Here is a 19,505-nt window from a genome sequence, read left to right as displayed (position 1 = left end):
TCAATACAGGTGCTGATAAAACTGAATTATGACAGTGCAGTGTATGCTGCCTATTGGTGCTAAGAAACAATGCTGCCAGGAAACCCAGGGGAATGGATTCATTAAAATGTGAGGGTTTGGAAATTGTTCTTGATTTTGTATCACTCGTTGCACTGCGTGCTTTCTCAGAATGTGAATAGATATAAGGGGAGTTGTGACTTATCTTTTGTCTGGGTTATTTTTTGGAAACTCTCATCATCAGCATCCTGAGTAAAGCCCCAAACACGCCACAGAATATTAAACATAATTTCTAGCAGTGTGGCTGAAAATTGTTATAATTTGAAAATGTGTTTTTTGTGTCTGCTCATACTTTTAAAATGTATTATTTTTTGTGACATTACAGAATGCTAATGGACAAAACAGAAATAATTATTCAAGGTCTGGGCTAATGAGTCAAAATGAATATATCCTACCCAGAGAGGATGGTATAGTACATTAAACATAGACTTCTTTGGCCATCAATCTGGATTCTGCCAACTTTCTATAATTGCAGAGTACTGAGCCCCATGCAGTAACGCAAGAAGGGCGGTACAGTCCAGTACGCCGTACCAGTAAGATATTTATAGCCGGTACTCCGTCCTGGAAAGACACAGGAGGAGCTGTACCGCCTACAGCCCCTCCAAGCAGCTGTGTCTCCTGAGTGTTGTCTGGGGTCTGTACAGCAGCCCTGCAGGAGGACAGGGCTCGGGGCGGGACTGCTCCTTTTGCTGCTGCGGTGCTGGAGAGCCCTGCGGTTCAGAAGTCTCTGGCACAGCGGAAGAAGGACAGAGCCCTCCCCAGGTAATGTGGGATGGATCATGGGGAGGGGAGGAAGAGAGCGTGGGGCCCCAGGCTATGGGTGGGGTGAGGAGGAGTCATGTGGGGAGGTCACGTGCCCCCACTTTAGCTGTGCAGCGTACCGGTAAGAAATGAATTCTGCTTGCACCACTGGTCCCCTGTAATGTAACTGTGTATATCTTTTCAGATGAGAACTTAAATTGAAATCACGTTAGCTCTACATGGACCTATGAGACCCTGTGGAATTTCTTGTAAGATCAGGGATTTACCTAAGCACCTTTGGCCAAAATACGTTCTTACTTCCTTGTTGTACATCGTGCTGCCTCACACTCAGATGGCTGAAATTTAGTGGTGGGTGAAGTAGCTCTCTTTGCCTATAGGCACAACACTGCTGTTATTACTTAGGCAAAATGCTATTAACTTAGTTTAATCTTTTCAACTGAATACAGAGTTTTGACCGAATAGGGCTGCGGAACTGGGATGGTAGGGTCTGATTCAGCAAAGTATTGAAACGTGCTCTGCTGAATCAGTACCACAGTTTTTGAATAGTATTTTGAGCCCTTTAGGAGAAAGCTACTAAACTGATTGAAAAGGACACCATCAACTTACAAATCCCAGTTCTGTCTGAAAATGATGTACTCACTATAGTTACAAGTAACAATGAAGACTGTTGTAGCTCAAAAAATCCTGAGGACCAATAATTGTGCATTTTACAACAATTTGTGTTTAGTCACTAAAGACAGTCAGTCTCGCCTCGTATTTGTGCAGGTCTCTTATCCCCATTGTGGCATAAAAATATTTTAAAAGAAATAGGAAAATGTGATTAGAAAGGTAAAGAAATTTGGTTGGAGAAGGGGGCCTCAACACTTCTAATACTAAAACTACTTTAGTTCGTTCTAAAATTGATGGTGTTCCTTAAATGTTTGTTCTAAAGGCAGAGTGTTATCAGTGTAGTGTGTTTCATTAGTGTTGTCTAGATTGCAAGAGGCTTTTTTATAGACTTATATGAAAAACATTGAAAAGATCTGTCCAAGTCATCAAGTTAATTCCCTAGCCATTGGAATTTTTTTCCTCAATAGTATTTTCTAGTGTTTTTATCCAGTCTGGAAGAATTTGAGAAAGTAGCATTTCTCTTCTGAATTCTTGCTAAATGTGTGAAAGTGTGAGATTAGTTTAATGTAAACATACTCAACTCTTACAAATTTTATGCTTAATTGCTAAACACAGTACTAACATTTCCAAGAGTGAGGCATTTTTAACATAAAAAAAAAAATACACTACTCAGTAAATGGTCAGTATGTATGTCCATGATCTGGTCTGAAAGCAGCAATAAAATCTGTCCTTCCAACCATACCTTACTAGTTAGGAAGTTCATAGAAACAAGAGTTAGCTTCAGAGTTTTCAGCCTCTTCAGAGTCCTGCCTAATAGTCATGGCAGGGTCTCACTGCAATGTTAATGTTTGTCATTCCAGTCAGCATTGTATAATTGTGAGACAAATAGTTATAAACAGGGACCACTAAGCATCCATATTGTATTTTGCACATTGCTTCAAATGGCTTCTTTGAAATTTGGGAATTCCCAAATACATCTGAAATATAAAGTGCTAAAAGCGCTAGTTACTGATGTACAGTTTTGGTCCATAATGACTCTATTGCCTGGTTCTGTTTTGTTTATTAAAAAATCAGCAATGGCATGAGACAAGATAAGATGTCTCATTCTGGTTTTTGAAAACTTTGAGCAAATTTAACGCTGATGTAAACAGGCACTTCAGTGAAACTATTCCTTGTTACATGAGTCCAGAATTTGTTTTTTGTGTTTGCATTATTTGGTCAGCAGATAGCTAAGTGAAAGAGTTTTATAGCTTACATTGTATACAATATTTAGGGTGTATTGTGTGAGAATTTGTAATTTTTTTTTGTCTAATTTCACATCTTTTGTTGAACTACTTTTGCTTTATAAATGAGTTGAGTTCATGCTACCATTTTCAATAATGTTGTTAATATGATGCTTACGAAAAATGAAGGAGACAAGCATTCTGCCAAGACCAGAGCCAGGCTTTGCTACTTATGTGGAGGTCTAACTTGAAGGTGTTCAGTGAAGTCCATGTAATAAAATGATATCTTTCCCAGACCATTTTATATTACACATGCAAAAACACTACATTAAAAGAACATTATTAAGATTACGTAGTTATCACTCAAAAATTAAGGAATAGCAGAATTAAGATTGCCTGTGCAACCTTAATTCAGCCCCCTTGTGCATATTCATTATGATACAGTCTTTCGTTACATGATCATACTATTTTCTCCCCATACAGGTCCCCTTCCTCATTCAGTGCACAGGATGGATAGTGCTCTGGGAATGAATCAGAGTGGGTTATTGAAGGAGGTTGTTGTCCGTAGGACCTCTGCTTCATTTGTTGCAAAATTTGGATGGTGTATAGTGAATGAGGCAGCGGGTTGCAGACACAGAAAGGATGAGCTCCTGGTGGAAGCAGTAGAATGCTGCCCTGGGTAACTGGATTCTGTCCCTGCCTCTGCTACAGAGTTCCTCTGTGATGTTGGGCAAGTCACTTAGACAATGCTTTTTACAGGCAGTCACTAATGGTATGTTCCTCATTTTCTGAGTGCCTAACATGAGACCCTAGGTTCTGATTTGCAGAAGTGCTGAGCACTCACAGCTGCAACCGAAATCAATGGGAGCTGCACCTTGAACATATACAGTGATATATAATTAAGGCTATGATTTAGTCATGGGTACTTTTAGTAAAAGTCATGGACAGGTCATGGACAATAAGCAAAAGTTTGAGTGCCTGACTCTGCAGCCTTAATGTTCTTTTAACTTTGTGTATAATTTCTTAGGGTTTTAAAAAAAGCAAACTGAAAACACAAATTCCAACTGTGGCATCATATTGACATCCATTTGGACCATCAGCAGACTTGGAACCTTTACATCCACTGTACCACCTCTGTCATATGAGCTAATGCAATAATTGATAGCAATAGTAGATTGTATAGCTCATCCCCCCAAGAGGATGACACTTTGCCACTGAGTTTCAGAGATATTTGCTGACAGCAGAGGAATGGTGAGGCTCAGGAATCTTTGGTTCCATTCATACCCTGTCCTTGTCATGTGTCTTCCCTACATGTGGCTCTTTGTTCCATTCCCACTTTCCTTCCCTAGCCGTGCCCAGTCTCTACTTCTCAGACTTCTCATCCCAGCCCCAATCTTCTTGTCCAATAATCCTAGTTTTTCTCCTGCACTCCGGTTCCTTTTCGCATCTGTCTCCCCTTCTCCTGGCCCCCTGGTTCCTAGTTCCAATGTCTTTGCCCAGCCAGACCAAGTCTCCCCAACCTTCTCATCTCAGTCTCTTCCCCCTTCCATTTGTGTCCTTCCCCATCTCCTTGCCCTGCCTATCCCAGTTTTCCTTTCTCCCAATAACTGCTAAGCTCCTTGTTGTAATCGGTTCCTCCCTCCAGCTCTTCTCTCCTTTGCATTTGAATCAGGTACTTTCTTCCTCCATGCTGCCTTGGTACCACCAGGGCTTGCACTGAGACCACAGGAGAGAGAGTGTCTTTCTGCTGTCAAATCGGGTGCCTGGAGGTGGCCCCAGCAGACCAGAGCTGCAGTTAAAGGGAAAGTCCTGCCTCAGCCCCAGGCAGGAGCATGTCCGCGGCAGATGGAATTTTGGGGGGAATTTAGCTGTAAAGTTGTAATAGGACTCTGTTGAGCATGTGATTTTTTAAAAAGTTTATAATTTGGCCAGATTTGGGTGCATTTTCTCAGGGATGGGGATCTGTAACACATAGGCCGTCTGGCTGCCAAGGTTATGACCCTGCTCCAACTTGTGGGGGTACTAGAGCTCTTCACAGAAAAAGTCACCAGAACGTAACAGGGATAAAATTATGTACTTTTCACTAGTCTCGTTGAAAATGGTGAACCATTTTGGCTGAAATTTTCCACAAAAACCAAACCAACCCACCACTCCCTAAGGCACACACTTGGCATGGAAAATTTCATCCCAAATAGTTAGTATGGCCAAGTTTATAAGCAACCAGAAACAAGGTCTTATAATGGGAACTATGTCCCCTCAGTGCTCTCTTTGATAAAAGAATGAGTAGAAACTCAGAGCTGAAACTTGCAAAGTTTCTTCTCTCCTGCTCAGGAGAGACATGGATGTGCTATTTAGTTCCCTAGAGTCTATTAACACTCATTTTCCCAGGACTCCAGATTGTGATTGGATTCTGAAGTTTTCTGAGACGGACATCATATTTATTCATGGTCTCAGTGTGTTAATTTCCCCTGAAGTCACTCATATGACTGCTCTTCAAAGACGTTCTTGTTTTCCACGCTGATGTTGACATAAATAAATACATAAGGTAGTGAATTTAAATTTCAGTGTCTGTCACTTTTCTGGAAGATTGGAAAACGAAACACTTATTTTTGTGGTCCTGAATACTTTCCACTTTTCTTCCTGGTATAGTAGTCAGCAAGTAGCGATCCTCCAAGAACCCACTCAAACGCAAAGCTTTAGCAGTGACTTGTGCTTCCTATGGATACTCGGGATTATCAGGCACCTTGCTATTACCTGCCCTTAATGTGATGAAGCCTTGTTTATGCCTGCCAGAGGTCAGCTCCCACGCTCCACGAGCAATACAAGTAGTCCCCTCTAGGCCCCCCACTGGCCTCACTGTCTCTCTACAGCCTTGTCTACGTTTGAGGTGGCATGTAGAATGCTCCATGCTGCCAGAGCCTTTCACTGTGGCAGGGGAAGGCTCCAGCAGTGGGGAGCTGCAGAGCCTTTGCCTACATCTGGAGCCTTTCACTGTGTAATGGAAAGGCTCCAGCAGCGGACACTACATTGCTGACTGTAGATGTGGGAGGCACTGCTTGGGCACATAGAGAGCTGTGTTCTGGTGTGTCTGTACTCGCCTAAGCAGTGCCTCACTCTCTACACTGCTATTTATATCCCTGTTATCTGGGTGTGCAGTGTCTGTACTCTACCTTACAGGTTGGCAATAGGCACATTCAAACTCCCGAGACCTCCGAGCATCCCCCTGGAGTGTTCAGCCCCTGGTGCACTGGACACTTACAGTATTCACAGATTCACTACTTACAAAGAAACCGTGCACCCCAGCTTACCAGTTCTACCTCAGATACCCAGGCCACTTAACACACAGCAATTAGATCTGTGAAACAAGTTTACATAAGAAAGTACAGAGATCCAAGTAATAGCAAGTAAAATAGAGAGATCCAAGTAATAGCAAGTATTGGAAACAAATGGTTACAGATAAAAGAAAATCATAACTCATTCTAGACTGGGTAGATACTCTCATATCTTGTAGAGTAACGCTCACCAAAATCCTTGCAGCGTGTTACAGCCAGGTTGACTGATCCTGCTTTCATGAGACACGTTGTCAGCTTGCCTCCTAGGTGAAGGACCCAGAATGTTCCTTTGCTCCCTCCACAAGATGTACAAGTTCCATCCTTTGTCTTTATTCACAAACAGGACACCGCTTGTTGTTGATTTCATCTTGTAGATTTCTCAACCTCTTCTTCTCTGGCTCAATACGCAAGTAGGCCTGCATCCTGAGACATACCATACACAAATGACCAGACCAGGAGATAGGTGTCTGCTACCTCCTGTCTGAAAGGAACATTTCCAAGGTAGATCACCTGGTGCCCTGCATTAACTCCAAGACTTTAAGAACACACAAATTTTAGCATAGGTACATAACTCCATAAGTATTATCCGTACATCCATTTCTGAACGATTATGACAACTAGTGGGCTACTGGCTCTCGGTAGTGACCTCACACAACACCCTCCAGTGAACTATTATGCATATATCTGACCCAGGGGATCCCTGTAAAACCCTATGTGCCCTCTTCCGGTTGGCATCAAGGGTCCCTGGGTCACAGTGACCTTGGCAATGTTAAGTCTAGCCTTGGCAGAATACTTTTTTTTTATTTTTTTGCAATTTTGATGATTAATATCAAATTTTATTATTTTTTTAAATGTTTAACTTTTTACTTTTACAACTGTGGGAAATTAAGAAGGGGTAGGGTTGGGGTTAGGGCAGTACTGATAGTGTGGTGGCCAAGGGTTCCCAGCATTGACCGTGGGCCTGCAAGGGGCTCCCTGCATGACTGAGGGGCCCCAGACACTGGAACACAAGGTGTGGGGAGTCTGTGGTCCTGACCTGGCACAGCAGAGACCCCCAGCCAGGCTGAAAGAAGAACAAGCCTTCAGCTGTGGGGCAGGCCATCCGGCTGCTGAACAGTTCCTGCCTGGTTAGGGATCCCTTCTGCAGTAGAATGGCCTCCCCCACAGTCTAGGGCTCCTCCTCCTTGTAATCCTGGCTGGGGGTCTCTGCTCTGTCCCACCAGGACCACAGCCTTCCTTGTGCTTGCAGGGTTCAAGAGTTGCTGGCCCTGTGGTTGTGCAAGGAGCCCTCTGGAGCGCTACTGTCACAGCCCTATTCACTCACTCCTGCAGAGGGCTCCCTGCCCTGCCACAGGGCCAGTGACACCTGATCCCTGCAGGCACAAGGTGCTCTGAGAAAGCTGTGCTCACCTGACCTTTACAGATGGATTTTTTTCATCAATTTCAGTGTGTTAGCTGAAATCAGTTAGCCAACATTTGTCATTTAAATTGAATTCGGCCACACTAGTTAAGACAGAATAACTTCCCAAGCGAACAAATGTGAGACAGTCAGATGTGCTGATCTATTGATACAATGGTTATAAAAGTATACGAGGTTACCGTTAAAGTTGTGTTAGAGTACAAGTTTGATCGAGTTGGAGTATGTAGAGCTTTTGGATATCTATTGGAGGGGAAGTGAAAGTCTTAAGGAGGGTTGGCATGCGTCATCAGTAGTGTTGTAGGCAATATGAAGGTGGAAAGGAATACATCAATCTTTTCCCTCAACTTCTTATTTCAACCTGCTGCAACCTTAACTGCCAGTGAATATAGTTTTATTTGCTAATAATTAATTACACAAAGTGTGCTCTGTTAATAATCCTAGACTAGTTAAAATTAACTGCAAAATTAGATAATTAACGCAGTCTTTTTTGTTGTTGTAGCCCTCACACTGGGTGGCAGTGGTACCAATCTGATGTGCCAAAGATTCCTACAGCTTGCATTTCAGTGGAAGATGCCGAAATGATGGCACGGATGTCATCCCGAGGCACCAGGATTGTTGTGACCCTGAAGATGGGAGCCAAGACCTATACCGATATTGTTTCGTTTAACACTGTGGCAGAAATAGTTGGGAGCAAGTACCCAGAACAGGTTAGTGTGAATCTGGAAAAAGTGTGACTCATATTTGAAAACTAATAACTTTCATTTGCCGGCCTACTGCTGTCTGTACATCTTGGCTTTATTTGCTTTCAAAACAGCAGGCCAAATTCAGCCTTGGTGTAAGGGAGAGTGTGGTACACCTGCATAAGGACTACTGGGCTCTAAGGTGCGAGAGCTCAGGTAAAATATGGAACTTGAACTGATCCTCTTTATTTTCAGCTATGTCACAAGTTCATCTTTATGAAAGGGGTGCATTCCTTATGTGGATATTTGCCTTTCACAAAAAACAAAACAAAACTGAACTATGTTAACAGAGGTTAAATCCTAATGCTAGTAAAATAAGTTTCAGTATTTTAAATGACAAGTTAGCTGGTGTCAAAATAAAAAACTATATTTGGCCATGTAGTGCCCTTGAACTGCCTTGATCATTTACTGATCTGGTAATCTGCATTAGGTCTTCTAGTCAGTGTGAATAAATGAAGTCCTTCTGTAAGTACAAAATACTTTGAAGAGAGGCTGTAAAGCCAAGCAAAGATAAATATCAGCTATTGAATTAACTTAGTTTTTAACATAAAAAACAATTAGCCCTTTAATGAGCTCATTGGTTCTCATCACCACTGTATTTCAGTGGAGTTACTCCAGTGTAAAACTAGAGTAATGTTCTGGTGAACCTAACTAACTAGCTGCAAGTTCAGTTTAAATGTTGCTGATTTGAAATTGAAAGCTACTATCTTAAGATTTTTTTTCCACTTTCTCTATTTTTTAATTTCCAGTTTTTATAGCTTAAAATCAGCCAAACCAAATTTGTAGTGGTAGAAAACTTGTGCCTGAGATGGGGCCTTTTAATGCCAAGTTACATCATGGGATACTTTTTTTGGTTGTACATTTATAAAGGAAATGCAACCTTTAACTATGGCCGCACTAGAAATCCCTGCTAAAATCAAGCTACGAAGCCAGAATCCTTTTTTAAACTTCAGTTTTCTAATTTTAATTAAATATAGGAGTACTATATCTTTATCATAGTCCTTTAAAAAAATCATACTTGTTTCATATTTTTATTTGCTTTAATACTGTTTTGTCCTTTTAATAGTGTTATAGTTTCAGCTACGGCTTTGAATTATGACAGCTAGGAACCCTGGAGAGAAGTTAGTGTAACCCTTTTTCCTGCCAAATGGTGAAGCTTCTGAAAACTCTGCAATGACCATTGTGGTTGAGTGGTTAATATGCCATCAGTTATGAATTTAGCCACATGAAATGCAACCTTATTGAACAAAGTCTTAACTCTTAAGATTGTTAGCTGTATCCTAATTTATGTCACGTGACTTTTTAGCAACACTTCTGAGTAGCTATTGTATTTATCCTTCCTGAATCATACTTGATGTACATAAAAATTATAGTATTTTACTGCAAGCGTTATAATATCAAAAAATTTTAACCTAAAAGATTTAAAGTAGAAGGCCCATGTATATTCTCTGTGGCTATCTTCACTTGTCTCTTTCACTAGCCCAACAAGAGACATTTCTTGAACTGAGCAGCAAAGATTTTGGTGGAGATTTAGCCACAAGATCCCCGCTGATGTTAATGGGAGTGGTGGCATATACACCTTTAAAATGTAACCCAAGAAACAGAAAATAAAACAAGTGAACATTGAGGGTTTTCAGTACTTGTTTTTCACAGGAAGTTAATGCATGTTTTGCCATACAAATGATACATTGTTACTCTGGTAAAAACTGGAATCATCTAACTATTCATGCAATCAAATGCAATGTAGAATTAAACTCTTAGGATGCACTTCATGCAAAAGAATCTTGGAATGCATTAAAAACTCAATGGAATAGAAAGGTGCTGTTTTTATGAGCCAAAGTCTCAATTAAAGTTTTGCATTAAAACAATAGCAAATTTAGCCTTCTGAACCTGAGTGAGAAATCAACAGTGGGTGACATAAGTATTATAAAAGCTTCTAAAGCCATATGTTTTGAACAGTAAACAGGGACGTTCAAAACACCACCATTAGCAAATGTGCAACTAGTTGGGCACCTAAGGTAGAAAATTTAAGGTATGTATTTGTCTGTGAAGATCACTGCATGATGCAAAGCCAGTCTGATGTTGTGCATTGTAATGTGTATCAGTGTTTGTACATTAGAGATTTTCGTAACAGTAGCTGTGGTATAGACTAGAGTTTAATACAATGCAATGGGAAAAAATGTTAACATAAAGTTAAGGTTGCTTGGCAATATGATACCCCTTTGCAGAACACTGAGTTGAGCAAAACTGAAATTTATGAACACCAGGAGATGTGATGTTAAGGTTGCCCAAGCAATCTTAACTCAGCAATGCCCCTATATGCCCATTAACACGTGTACCTTTACTTCGCCAACCCCACAACTGCTGAAAAGTACAAGCTCTTTTCCTCCTCTTACAACCCATTCATTCTCACCTACAGGATTCCATCTATTAAAAGGACAAAAAAAGGAAAATTTAATTAGGGTGGGTCTGCAGGATGGTTAGGGTGCGTTGGCAGACCTAGAAGAGCAGGAAGGGTGGGCTTCAGGAGGTTGGCATGCAGGAAGGTTGGGATGCAGTGGGGTTGGGGTGCACTGGCAGACCTTGAGGTGCAGGAAGGATGGGCTGCTGCAGGGTGGCTAGGTGCACTGGCAGACCTGGAGGTGCAGGAAGGGTGGGCTTCAGGTGGTTGGTGTGCAGGAAGGTTGGGGTACAGTGGGGTTGGGGTGCACTGGCAGAGCTGAAGAGTACCATATCTCCTTCACTTGAACTCCTAACATTCTCCCCTCTCAAGAAGCATTTACATGTCTAATTTTTCTCCCAAACACTTGGATTACATTCCCCCAGAATGAAATTGCCACCCATTATTCACAAAGTGCAGCCACCTCTAGCCACTCGGTTCAAAACTCTTTTGTCTTACATGGGGGATTGTGATTAGTTTATCCTTAGATACGTTAATTGAAGGGTGAGTTCACAGCCATCAAGATGTTTGTGATTCATCCAGTCATTAGTACCTCTCAGTTTAACAGTACAAGACAACAGAAGAAAACAGGGTTGGTTTTTTTGGAGGGGCACAATAACTTAGGAAACCCTTGGTCAAATGACTTCAAATTTGAATCACTAGCCCTACCCAGAAACCCTTATGAGGCACCCCAATTTTCAAGGCAATCTGAGTAACCGTTTGGATTTTAGAGCAGTGGTTCTCAAAGCTGGTTCGCCGCTTGTTCAGGGAAAGCCCTTGATGTGCTGGACTGGTTTGTTTACCTGCCGTGTCCGCAGGTTTGGCCGATCGTGGCTCCCAGTGGCCGCGGTTCGCTGCTCCAGGCCAAAGGGGGCTGCAGGAAGCAGCGCAGGCCAAGGGAAGTGCTGAACAAGTGGCGGACCGGCTTTGAGAACCACTGTTTTAGAGCACTTATAAAAATTGAGTTTAAAATGCAAAAAATAGCAGGAATGGAAACCCTTTGGCCTTTTTTCCATATTGGCTCTCACACACTAATATATGTACATTTTCTTAAATACCATTCTGAGTTTGGGTCCCCCAAATATTTAGTGGGTGCCATGTACTACCTTGGGTAAAACTTGATAGATTGAGAGCTTTTTGATCCGCATCACTACTAGAGTTTGATCTCTAGCTCTGACCAAACTAGAAACTTTTTAAAAAATTGCTAGGGGAGTTGGCAGCTTTTATCTCCAGAACCCCTGGCTCAAATGACTCCACATTTGGAACATCAACTCTACACTGAACCCTCCTGAGACACTCCAAATGTCAAAGAAATACAATGAAGCCTGTTGATTTTAGAGGACTTAGACAAATCCACTTTTAAGGAGATGATATGATGCCACCTTACCTGTAATAGTGCTCCTGAGCCATTATATAATGAAGTTACAGGTAATAGCTTATTAAATCTTCTCAAAAGATTTGTAGCTTTTTTTTAAAGGGCCACCACAAACCTAAATCATACTGGTTTGAAAATTTTATCTACTATTGTTACATGAAGCTGCGAGAATGGATAAGACAGAGTCTGTTTGGGCCAAAATCACTTTGGGGAAGAAAGCTATTAGAGGTTCCCTTGACATAGTATTTGTGGTGTATGACAGACAACCAGAATCTGGTTTGGATGTGGATAGGAGACCTCTTTAATGTTTTTAATTAAAACAATACTACTGGGAATTGTGTGATTATGGGAGACTAATTTATCAGATATAGCTTGGAGGACAAGTGCTACTAATAACAGTAGGGCCCAGATTTTCCTAGGTGTGATAGCTGGCAGATTTCTTCACCAAATAGTCACTGAACCAACAAGAGGTGAAGCCATTTTAGATTCGGTATTAGTGAGTAGTGAGGACCTCATAGAAGAGCTGGTTGTAGAAGACCACCTTGGTTTGAGTGATCAGGAGTTAATTCAGTTTAAACTAAATGGAAGGATAAACAAAAATAGATCTACAGCAAGGTCCTTGATTTCAAAAGAGCTAACATTAAAAATTAAGGGAATTAGTTAGGAAAGTGGACTGGACTGAAAAAACTCAAGGATCTGAATGTGGAGGAGGCTTGGAATTATTTTAAGTCAAAGTTGCAGAAGCTATCTGAAGCCTGCATCCCAAGCAAGGGGAAAAAAATTCATAGGGAAGATTTGCAGACCAAGCTGGGTGAACAAGCTTGTGAAACAGGTGATTAAGAGAAAGCAGAAAGCCTACAAGGAATGGAAGATGGGGGGAATCAGCAAGGAAAGTTACCTCTTTGAGGTCAGAAAGCATAGGGGGTAAAGTGAGAACTGCCAAAAGCCACGCAGAGTTGGACCTTGCAAAGGGAATGAAAGCCAATAGTAAGAGGTTCTATAGCCATATAAATAAAAAGAAAACAAGGAAAGACGAATGGGAGTGCTAAGCACTGAGGATGGGGTGGAGATTAAAGATTATCTAGGCATGGCCCAACACCTAAACAAATGCTTTGCCTCAGTTTTTTAATGAGGCTAGTGAAGATTTTAGGGGTAACAGCAGGGTGGCTAACAGAAACGAGGGTGTGGCGGTAGAAATGACCGCATCTGAGATGGAAGTCAAACTCAAAGAGCTTAATGGGACTCAAATGCGGCTAGCCGGGGCTCGACTCTCTCCGGGGCGGTGGGGAGCCACACCGGCTCACTACACACAGATAATGTTTGGGGAAATTAGTCTGGCTGCGGGAGTCTCCCTCGGCGGCCCTTGCGGCAACTGAAACAAGCACCGTAAGCCCGGGCCCTATGTCAGGGCGGGGCAACAATAAGTCAGGTGCTCAGGCCCTCCAGCAGGGGCTGAACAGTAGCAAACAGTATATAGAAATAGGCCCAAGCCCTGGGTCAGGGTGGGGCAAGTACATCAGTAGCTCCGGCCCTCAGACAGGGGCTGAACAAATAGTTCAATGTTAGCAGGCCCAGGCCTCTAAAGGACCTGGGAGAGGGGGAGACTGCCACCAATGAGTTGGGTGGCAGGGGGGACGCAGGCCCTCTCACTCCAATGCATCCCAGCCCAGGGCCCTAGCAGCGGCAGAAGACCCGCTGCTGTGTCAGACACTGACATGAGCTCTGGCAGTGTTACAGCCAGACTAGGGTCGGCTGTCCCTGGGCTACTTCCTAATCCCCCCTCTTCGGGTACCTGGGTCCAGGCGGTGTCCTCCAGGGCGTCCAGAACCATGGGTTCCTCAGGGCAGCTGGCAAGCGACAGGCCCAGCAACTCCTCCGGGTAGCGACTGCAGGGCAGGTCCGGCAACTCCTGGCATGCACCTTGGGCCGCAGGGGCTTCCCAGTCGTGGGCCAGAGTGGAGGCATCTGGCCTCTCCGGCAGCTGGGCCCCCACTGAATTCTGAGGACAAGCTTTTATACTTCCGGGTCGTCGCCTGACCCTCTGAGGGGCGAGCTCAGAGCTCCCTGGCTCCACCCACTCCGGCACCCAGATGGGCTTGTCCCTCTCCAGGGCGGTGGGAAGCCACACCGCCTCACTACAGGGACTAAATCAGGGGCCCTGGATAATCTCCATCTAAGAATATTAAAGGAACTGGCACATGAAATTGCAAGTCCAGTAGCAAAGATTTTTAATGAATCTGTAAACTGGGGGGTCGTAATCTATGACTGGAGAATTGCTAATATAATTCCTATTTTTAAGAGGGGGAAAAAAGTGATCCAGGAAACTTACAGGCCTGTTATTAATTCCCTAACCATGAAGATGCAAAATAGTCAATCTACTGAAAAGTTTTCAAAGCAGAGTACTCATAACTTTCCCACATACTCATCCTTTGATAACTTGTGCATACTCTACTTGATTTTCCAGTTAATAAGTGGAGAAAAATGCTTGTCTGAGTACGGTGCAGAGAATATACATTTCAAATGGCTCCTAATTCTGTGATCTAGTATAAATACTGTACAACATAACAGAAGGGTATCATTCGCTTATTTAGGACCATGCATAACAGTTGCAGGACTGCTTCTCCCTCCTTTTTGCGCCTTTGTTTTTACAGAATAAGTGTGGCTCTACTTTGAGTATTACAAGCACAAAATGTATTAATAAATACTTTATTCCACTTAGCCAAATTTTAGATTGGACAGAACTTTCTAAGTGACAAATCCTAGGAATGGCCTGAATTACAGTGATGCTAAGATACTGGAACATGAAGTTCCTTCCCAATAAATGATTGATATAACAGAGTCTGTTCCACAAGGGAAATAGCATTTTATATACTTACGCATTCTTCCTCTTCTCCCTACTTAAAAAAAACAGTCTTCTCCTGCAATTTGCAATACTGGGAAAAACTCCAGGGAATAACAGAACATGAAAAATGTCCATGTTTTGGATCTGATACACATACATAAATGCATGCATGTAAAGACTGGAACCTTTGAAAACAGGGTAGTTCACTGAAGGTATATAACCCTCCTCTTCAGGGTATTGTTTTATGGGCTGTCATCAATTCTAAATATGTTCACAAAATGTTTAACCATTAGCCCTTTGATGTGGCTTCCAGTAATCCATTTGATCAGACCAAATCATGCATATGATAAAAATGTGAGTAAGGACATTTTACAAGTCTGTTGCCATGAAGCTGTGGATTCCATTGTTAAATTTTTGCACTGTGGCTTTCTCACTCCTCTCATTCAGTTACCATATTCAAATGTTTGTAAGCACTGTTTCTAAGCACTGCCATTTGGGCCTCTTTCCTGTAGCAGTATACTGAGACTTTGCCCCTACCTCCCTCTAACAAGACTTTGGCAGTTAATTTCAGTCATCACAAGGAGGTGTGGCTTTTTGAAAGTGCCAATTCATCACTTCATAGAAGGAACAGCCTAATAGCAAGAGGAAGTAGAGATGAAAATGTAACTAAATGAGCTAATATAATCAGGGTTTTTTTAAATTTTTACTTTAAGATTTATGTTCATGTTAATTCCCAATGAAATGAATGGTACCCCTATTTTTTCATTTCTGTGGGACTTGGGCATGTCACCAGGATTAATATGAAGGCAGACAACTAAATATTGACAAATGATATAAGCTCTTGTATACAAATGCAAAAAGTCTAAATACTATGGTGGGTAAACTTGAGTGCCTAGTATTAAATGAGGATATTGATATAATAGGCATCACAGAAGCTTGGTGGAACAATGATAATCAATGGGACACAGTAATATCAGGATACAAAATATATATGAATGACAGAGAGAGTAGGTTGTGCTGGTAGGGGAGTGGCACTATCTGTGAAGAAAGCATAGGGTCAAATATACTAAAAATCTTAAAAGAAGCAAATTGTACCATAGAATCTCTATGGATAGAAATTCCATGTTTGAATAATAAGAATATAGCAGTCGGAATATACTATCGACCACCTGATCAGAATGGTGACAGTGACTGTGAAATGCTCAGGTTGATTAGAAAGAGTACAAAAACAGAAATTTCAGCTATCCACATATTGACTGGAAACATGTCACCTCAGGATGGGATGTAGAGATAAACTATCTAGACACCGTTAATGACTGTTTCTTGGAGCAGCTAATCCAGGAACCCACAAGGGGAGATTTGATTTAGTCCTAAATGGCACACAGGCTCTGGTCTAAGAGGTGAAAGTAGCCGAACCACACGGTAATAGCGACCATAATGTAATTAAATTTAACGTCCTTAGAGGGGGCAAAATATCAAAGAAACCAACCACAGTAGCATGTAAATATACAAAACTATACAAAAATGAGGAGGCTGGTTAAATGGACATTAAAAGGAACAGTCACAAGAATTAAATGCCTGCAAGCTGCATGGAAACTTTTGAAAAACGCCATAATAGATGCTAAAACTATATGTATACCCCAAAGAGTCCCTCCCCCCAGCAGTAATAGGACCAAAAAATGCCACCAGGGATACACAGCAAAGTAAAAGAGGTGGTTAGATACTGTGATGGGGGACTCTACTCACCGCCAGGCTGGCACCTCCTCCAGGCCACTCTGGGGATTAGCTCATGAGGTCAATGCCCCTTCCCATGGCTGCACGCCGTCACTCCATCTCTCCCTCAGGTCTGTAGCCCCTCTCACTCCAGGAACCACAGCATCCTCTTCATGACTCAGCCCTCCAGCCAGATCACCACTTACCTTCTCTTCTTCCGGGGGATTGGGGAGAGTCTCTTCTCTCAAGCAGGCTTAGGCTTATGCAGTGCTCTGCTGGTGCCACTTCACCAGTGGCTGGCTGGGGAACCCAGACCCGCCCTCTACTCCGGGTTCCAGCTCAGGGACTCCAGTCAGCAGTCAAGGTCTGTTCTAACCTGTACCTGCTGCATTTCCCTGAGCCCTTTCCTAACCTTCTGGCTCTCCCTCCCTTTTCTCGGTCTGCCAGCCTCACCACTCTCTCCTCCTAGAGAGCAACTGCAGGCTACATGTCCCTGCAGTCTCCAAATATTCCTCCATCTTCCCCGGGGTGACTGCAGCCTTTCCCAGCAGCCCCCTTCTGTTGCCAGCTTCCTGGCTTATACAGGCCCTGCCTGTTCCTGTACAGATGAGCTTCTTCTAATTAAGGCTTCTCTCATAGTCTTAATTCCCCCCAGTGTGCCACCTACTAGGCTAATTGGTCCCTCTGGCCTGCCTTAACCCTTTCAGGGCAAGTGTGGGGAGAACACCCCATCACAAACACAAAAAGACATTTTAAAAATTGAAAGTCGAATCATACTGAGGAAGATATAAAGGAACATAAACTCTGACAAGTCAGTGTAAAAATATAACTAGGCAGGCAAAAAAAAAAAAAAATTGAAGAGCAACTTGCAAAAGACACACAAACTAACAGCAGATTTTTCTTTTTAATACATTGGAAGCCAGAAGGCTGCCAAGCACTCAGTGTAGCCACTGGATGATTGAGGTGCTAACGGAGCACTCAGGGAAGATAAGGCCATTGCAGAGAAGCTAAATGAATTCTTTGTATAGGTCTTCACTGCAGAGGATGTAAGGGAGATTTCCACACTGAGGTTGTCTTAGGTGACAAATCTGAGAAACTGTCTGAGATTGAGGTGTCATTAGAGGAGGTTTTGGAACAAATTGATAAATTAAACAGTAATAGGTCACTAGGACCAGATGATATTCACCCAAGAGTTCTGAAGGAACTCAAATATGAAATTGCAGAACTATTAACTGTGATATGTAACCTATTGCTTAAATCAGCCTCTGTGCCAGATGACTGGAGGGTAGCTAATGTAATGCCAATTTTTAAAAAAGGCTCCAGGGGCAATCTTGGCAATTATAGGCCAAAAAAACTCTAACTTCAATACCAGGCAAATTTGGTTGAAATTATAGTAAAGAACAGAATTATGATCCAGTTGATACAGTGTATTTGGGCTTTGAGTTTAGAAAGGAGACAACTAAGGGAGGATATGATAGAGATCTATAAAATTATGACTGGTGTAGAGAAAGTAAATCAGGAAGTGTTATTTACACCTTCTCATAACACAAGAACCAAGGGTCACCCAATAAATTAATAGGCAAGTAGGATTAAAACAACCACAAGTAAGTACTTCTTCATACAATGCATAGTCAACCTGTGTAACCTGTTGCCAGGAGATGATGTGAAGGCCACAAGTATAAATGGGTTCAAAAAAGAATTAGTTAAGTTCATGAGGATTGGTCCATCAATGGCTATCAGCCAACATGATCAGGGATGAAACCCCTCAGGGTGTCTCTAAACGTCTGACAGGGAGAATCTGAAACAAGAAGACGGGATAGATCACTCCATAAATTGCCCTGTTCTGTTCATTCTCTCTGAAGTGTCTGGTGGTGGTTGCTGTCAGAAGATAAGATACTGCGCTACATAGACCATTGTTCTGACTCACTATGGCCATTCTTATGTTCTTGTGTTTTTAATATGATGGATCTTATGGGGAAAAGATGGTTTGTGATGACAGTAATGCCTACAGTTCATTTCAAAAGAAGGTTGGGTTGTCACAATAAAAACACCAAGCAGTTGATGTACCGAAGTTAATTTTGTAAACTTGGCTGCTTGAAAAACGTTTTTTTTCCAAACTGCCAAAGGGGCCTAGTTAATTTCAGACTTTAAAAGTACGATAAATTTCATGGTCTAGAGCTTCGCAAAAACATCTAAAACCAAAACTGTCAATTTGAAATTCAAGAGCTAATTGAAACCATTTAAAAGAATGCGTCTGGGTAAGTACTAGTGCAAAGTTTGCCCTGCAGTTGTGAATGGCTTCTGAGTCCCTAAATAGTTTATATTGGAAATATCATATCTATATCATTGTAAGAAACAGTTCTACACGCTAACTGACTTGTTTCAGTGTGGCTAATGCTGTAAAGGGACAATAATAATTAAAACATTTATATTGTTTCATGTGTTTTCCAAACAGTATTATAGATATTGGTGTAACAAACAATGGGTTGTGGCCATTTTGTAATGGTCAGATGGTACAAAGTGTCTGAATTCTGGCTGGAAATGGTCAGTGAAGAATTCCCCCTTGCTGAAGAGAATTTTCTACTGGCACAAACTACTCGGGAGTAAGCTGGGGTGTGTGGAAGAGTGGAATTTTGCTATGCTGATCCTCTACTGCAGAGGTGGGCAAACTACAGCTCGCGGTCCACATCCAGCCCACAGGACCTTCCTGCCCGGCCCTTGAGCTCCAGGCTGGGGAGACTAGCCCCCAGCCCCTCCCCCGCTGCCCCCCTTCCCTGCAACTACGCCACCGCTCTGGCCCGCTGCCCCTGTCGGGTAGCACAGCGGTATGGCTGGCTCCGGCATGGTAAGGGGCGGGGGGGCGTTGGATATGGGGCAGGGGGTCCCGTGGGGCAGTCAGGGGACAGGGAGCAGGGGGACTTGGATAGGGGGTGGGATTCTGGGGGGGTGGTTAGGGGTGAAGGTTTGGGGGGGGTGGTCAGGGGATGGGGAA

General features: G+C 42.6%; 1 protein-coding gene across 3 annotated transcripts in view; it reads left to right on the top strand.

The window, feature by feature from the left end:
• CPQ (carboxypeptidase Q) overlaps positions 1 to 19,505 on the top strand; it is a 270,868-nt gene that overhangs the window by 94,801 nt on the left and 156,562 nt on the right. For all 3 annotated transcript variants that reach the window (XM_084619637.1, XM_084619636.1, XM_084619638.1), the window contains exon 4: positions 7,903 to 8,110. In XM_084619637.1, the coding sequence (XP_084475763.1) occupies positions 7,903 to 8,110 (208 nt within the window). The remainder of the gene's footprint in view (positions 1 to 7,902; positions 8,111 to 19,505) is intronic.

Source organism: Lepidochelys olivacea (assembly GCF_965140295.1).
Source record: "Lepidochelys olivacea isolate rLepOli2 genome assembly, chromosome: 2".
Taxonomy (NCBI): Eukaryota; Metazoa; Chordata; order Testudines; family Cheloniidae; genus Lepidochelys; species Lepidochelys olivacea.
The sequence above is the reverse complement of the archived record's forward strand: the minus strand, read 5'-3'. Positions and strand labels throughout refer to the sequence as shown.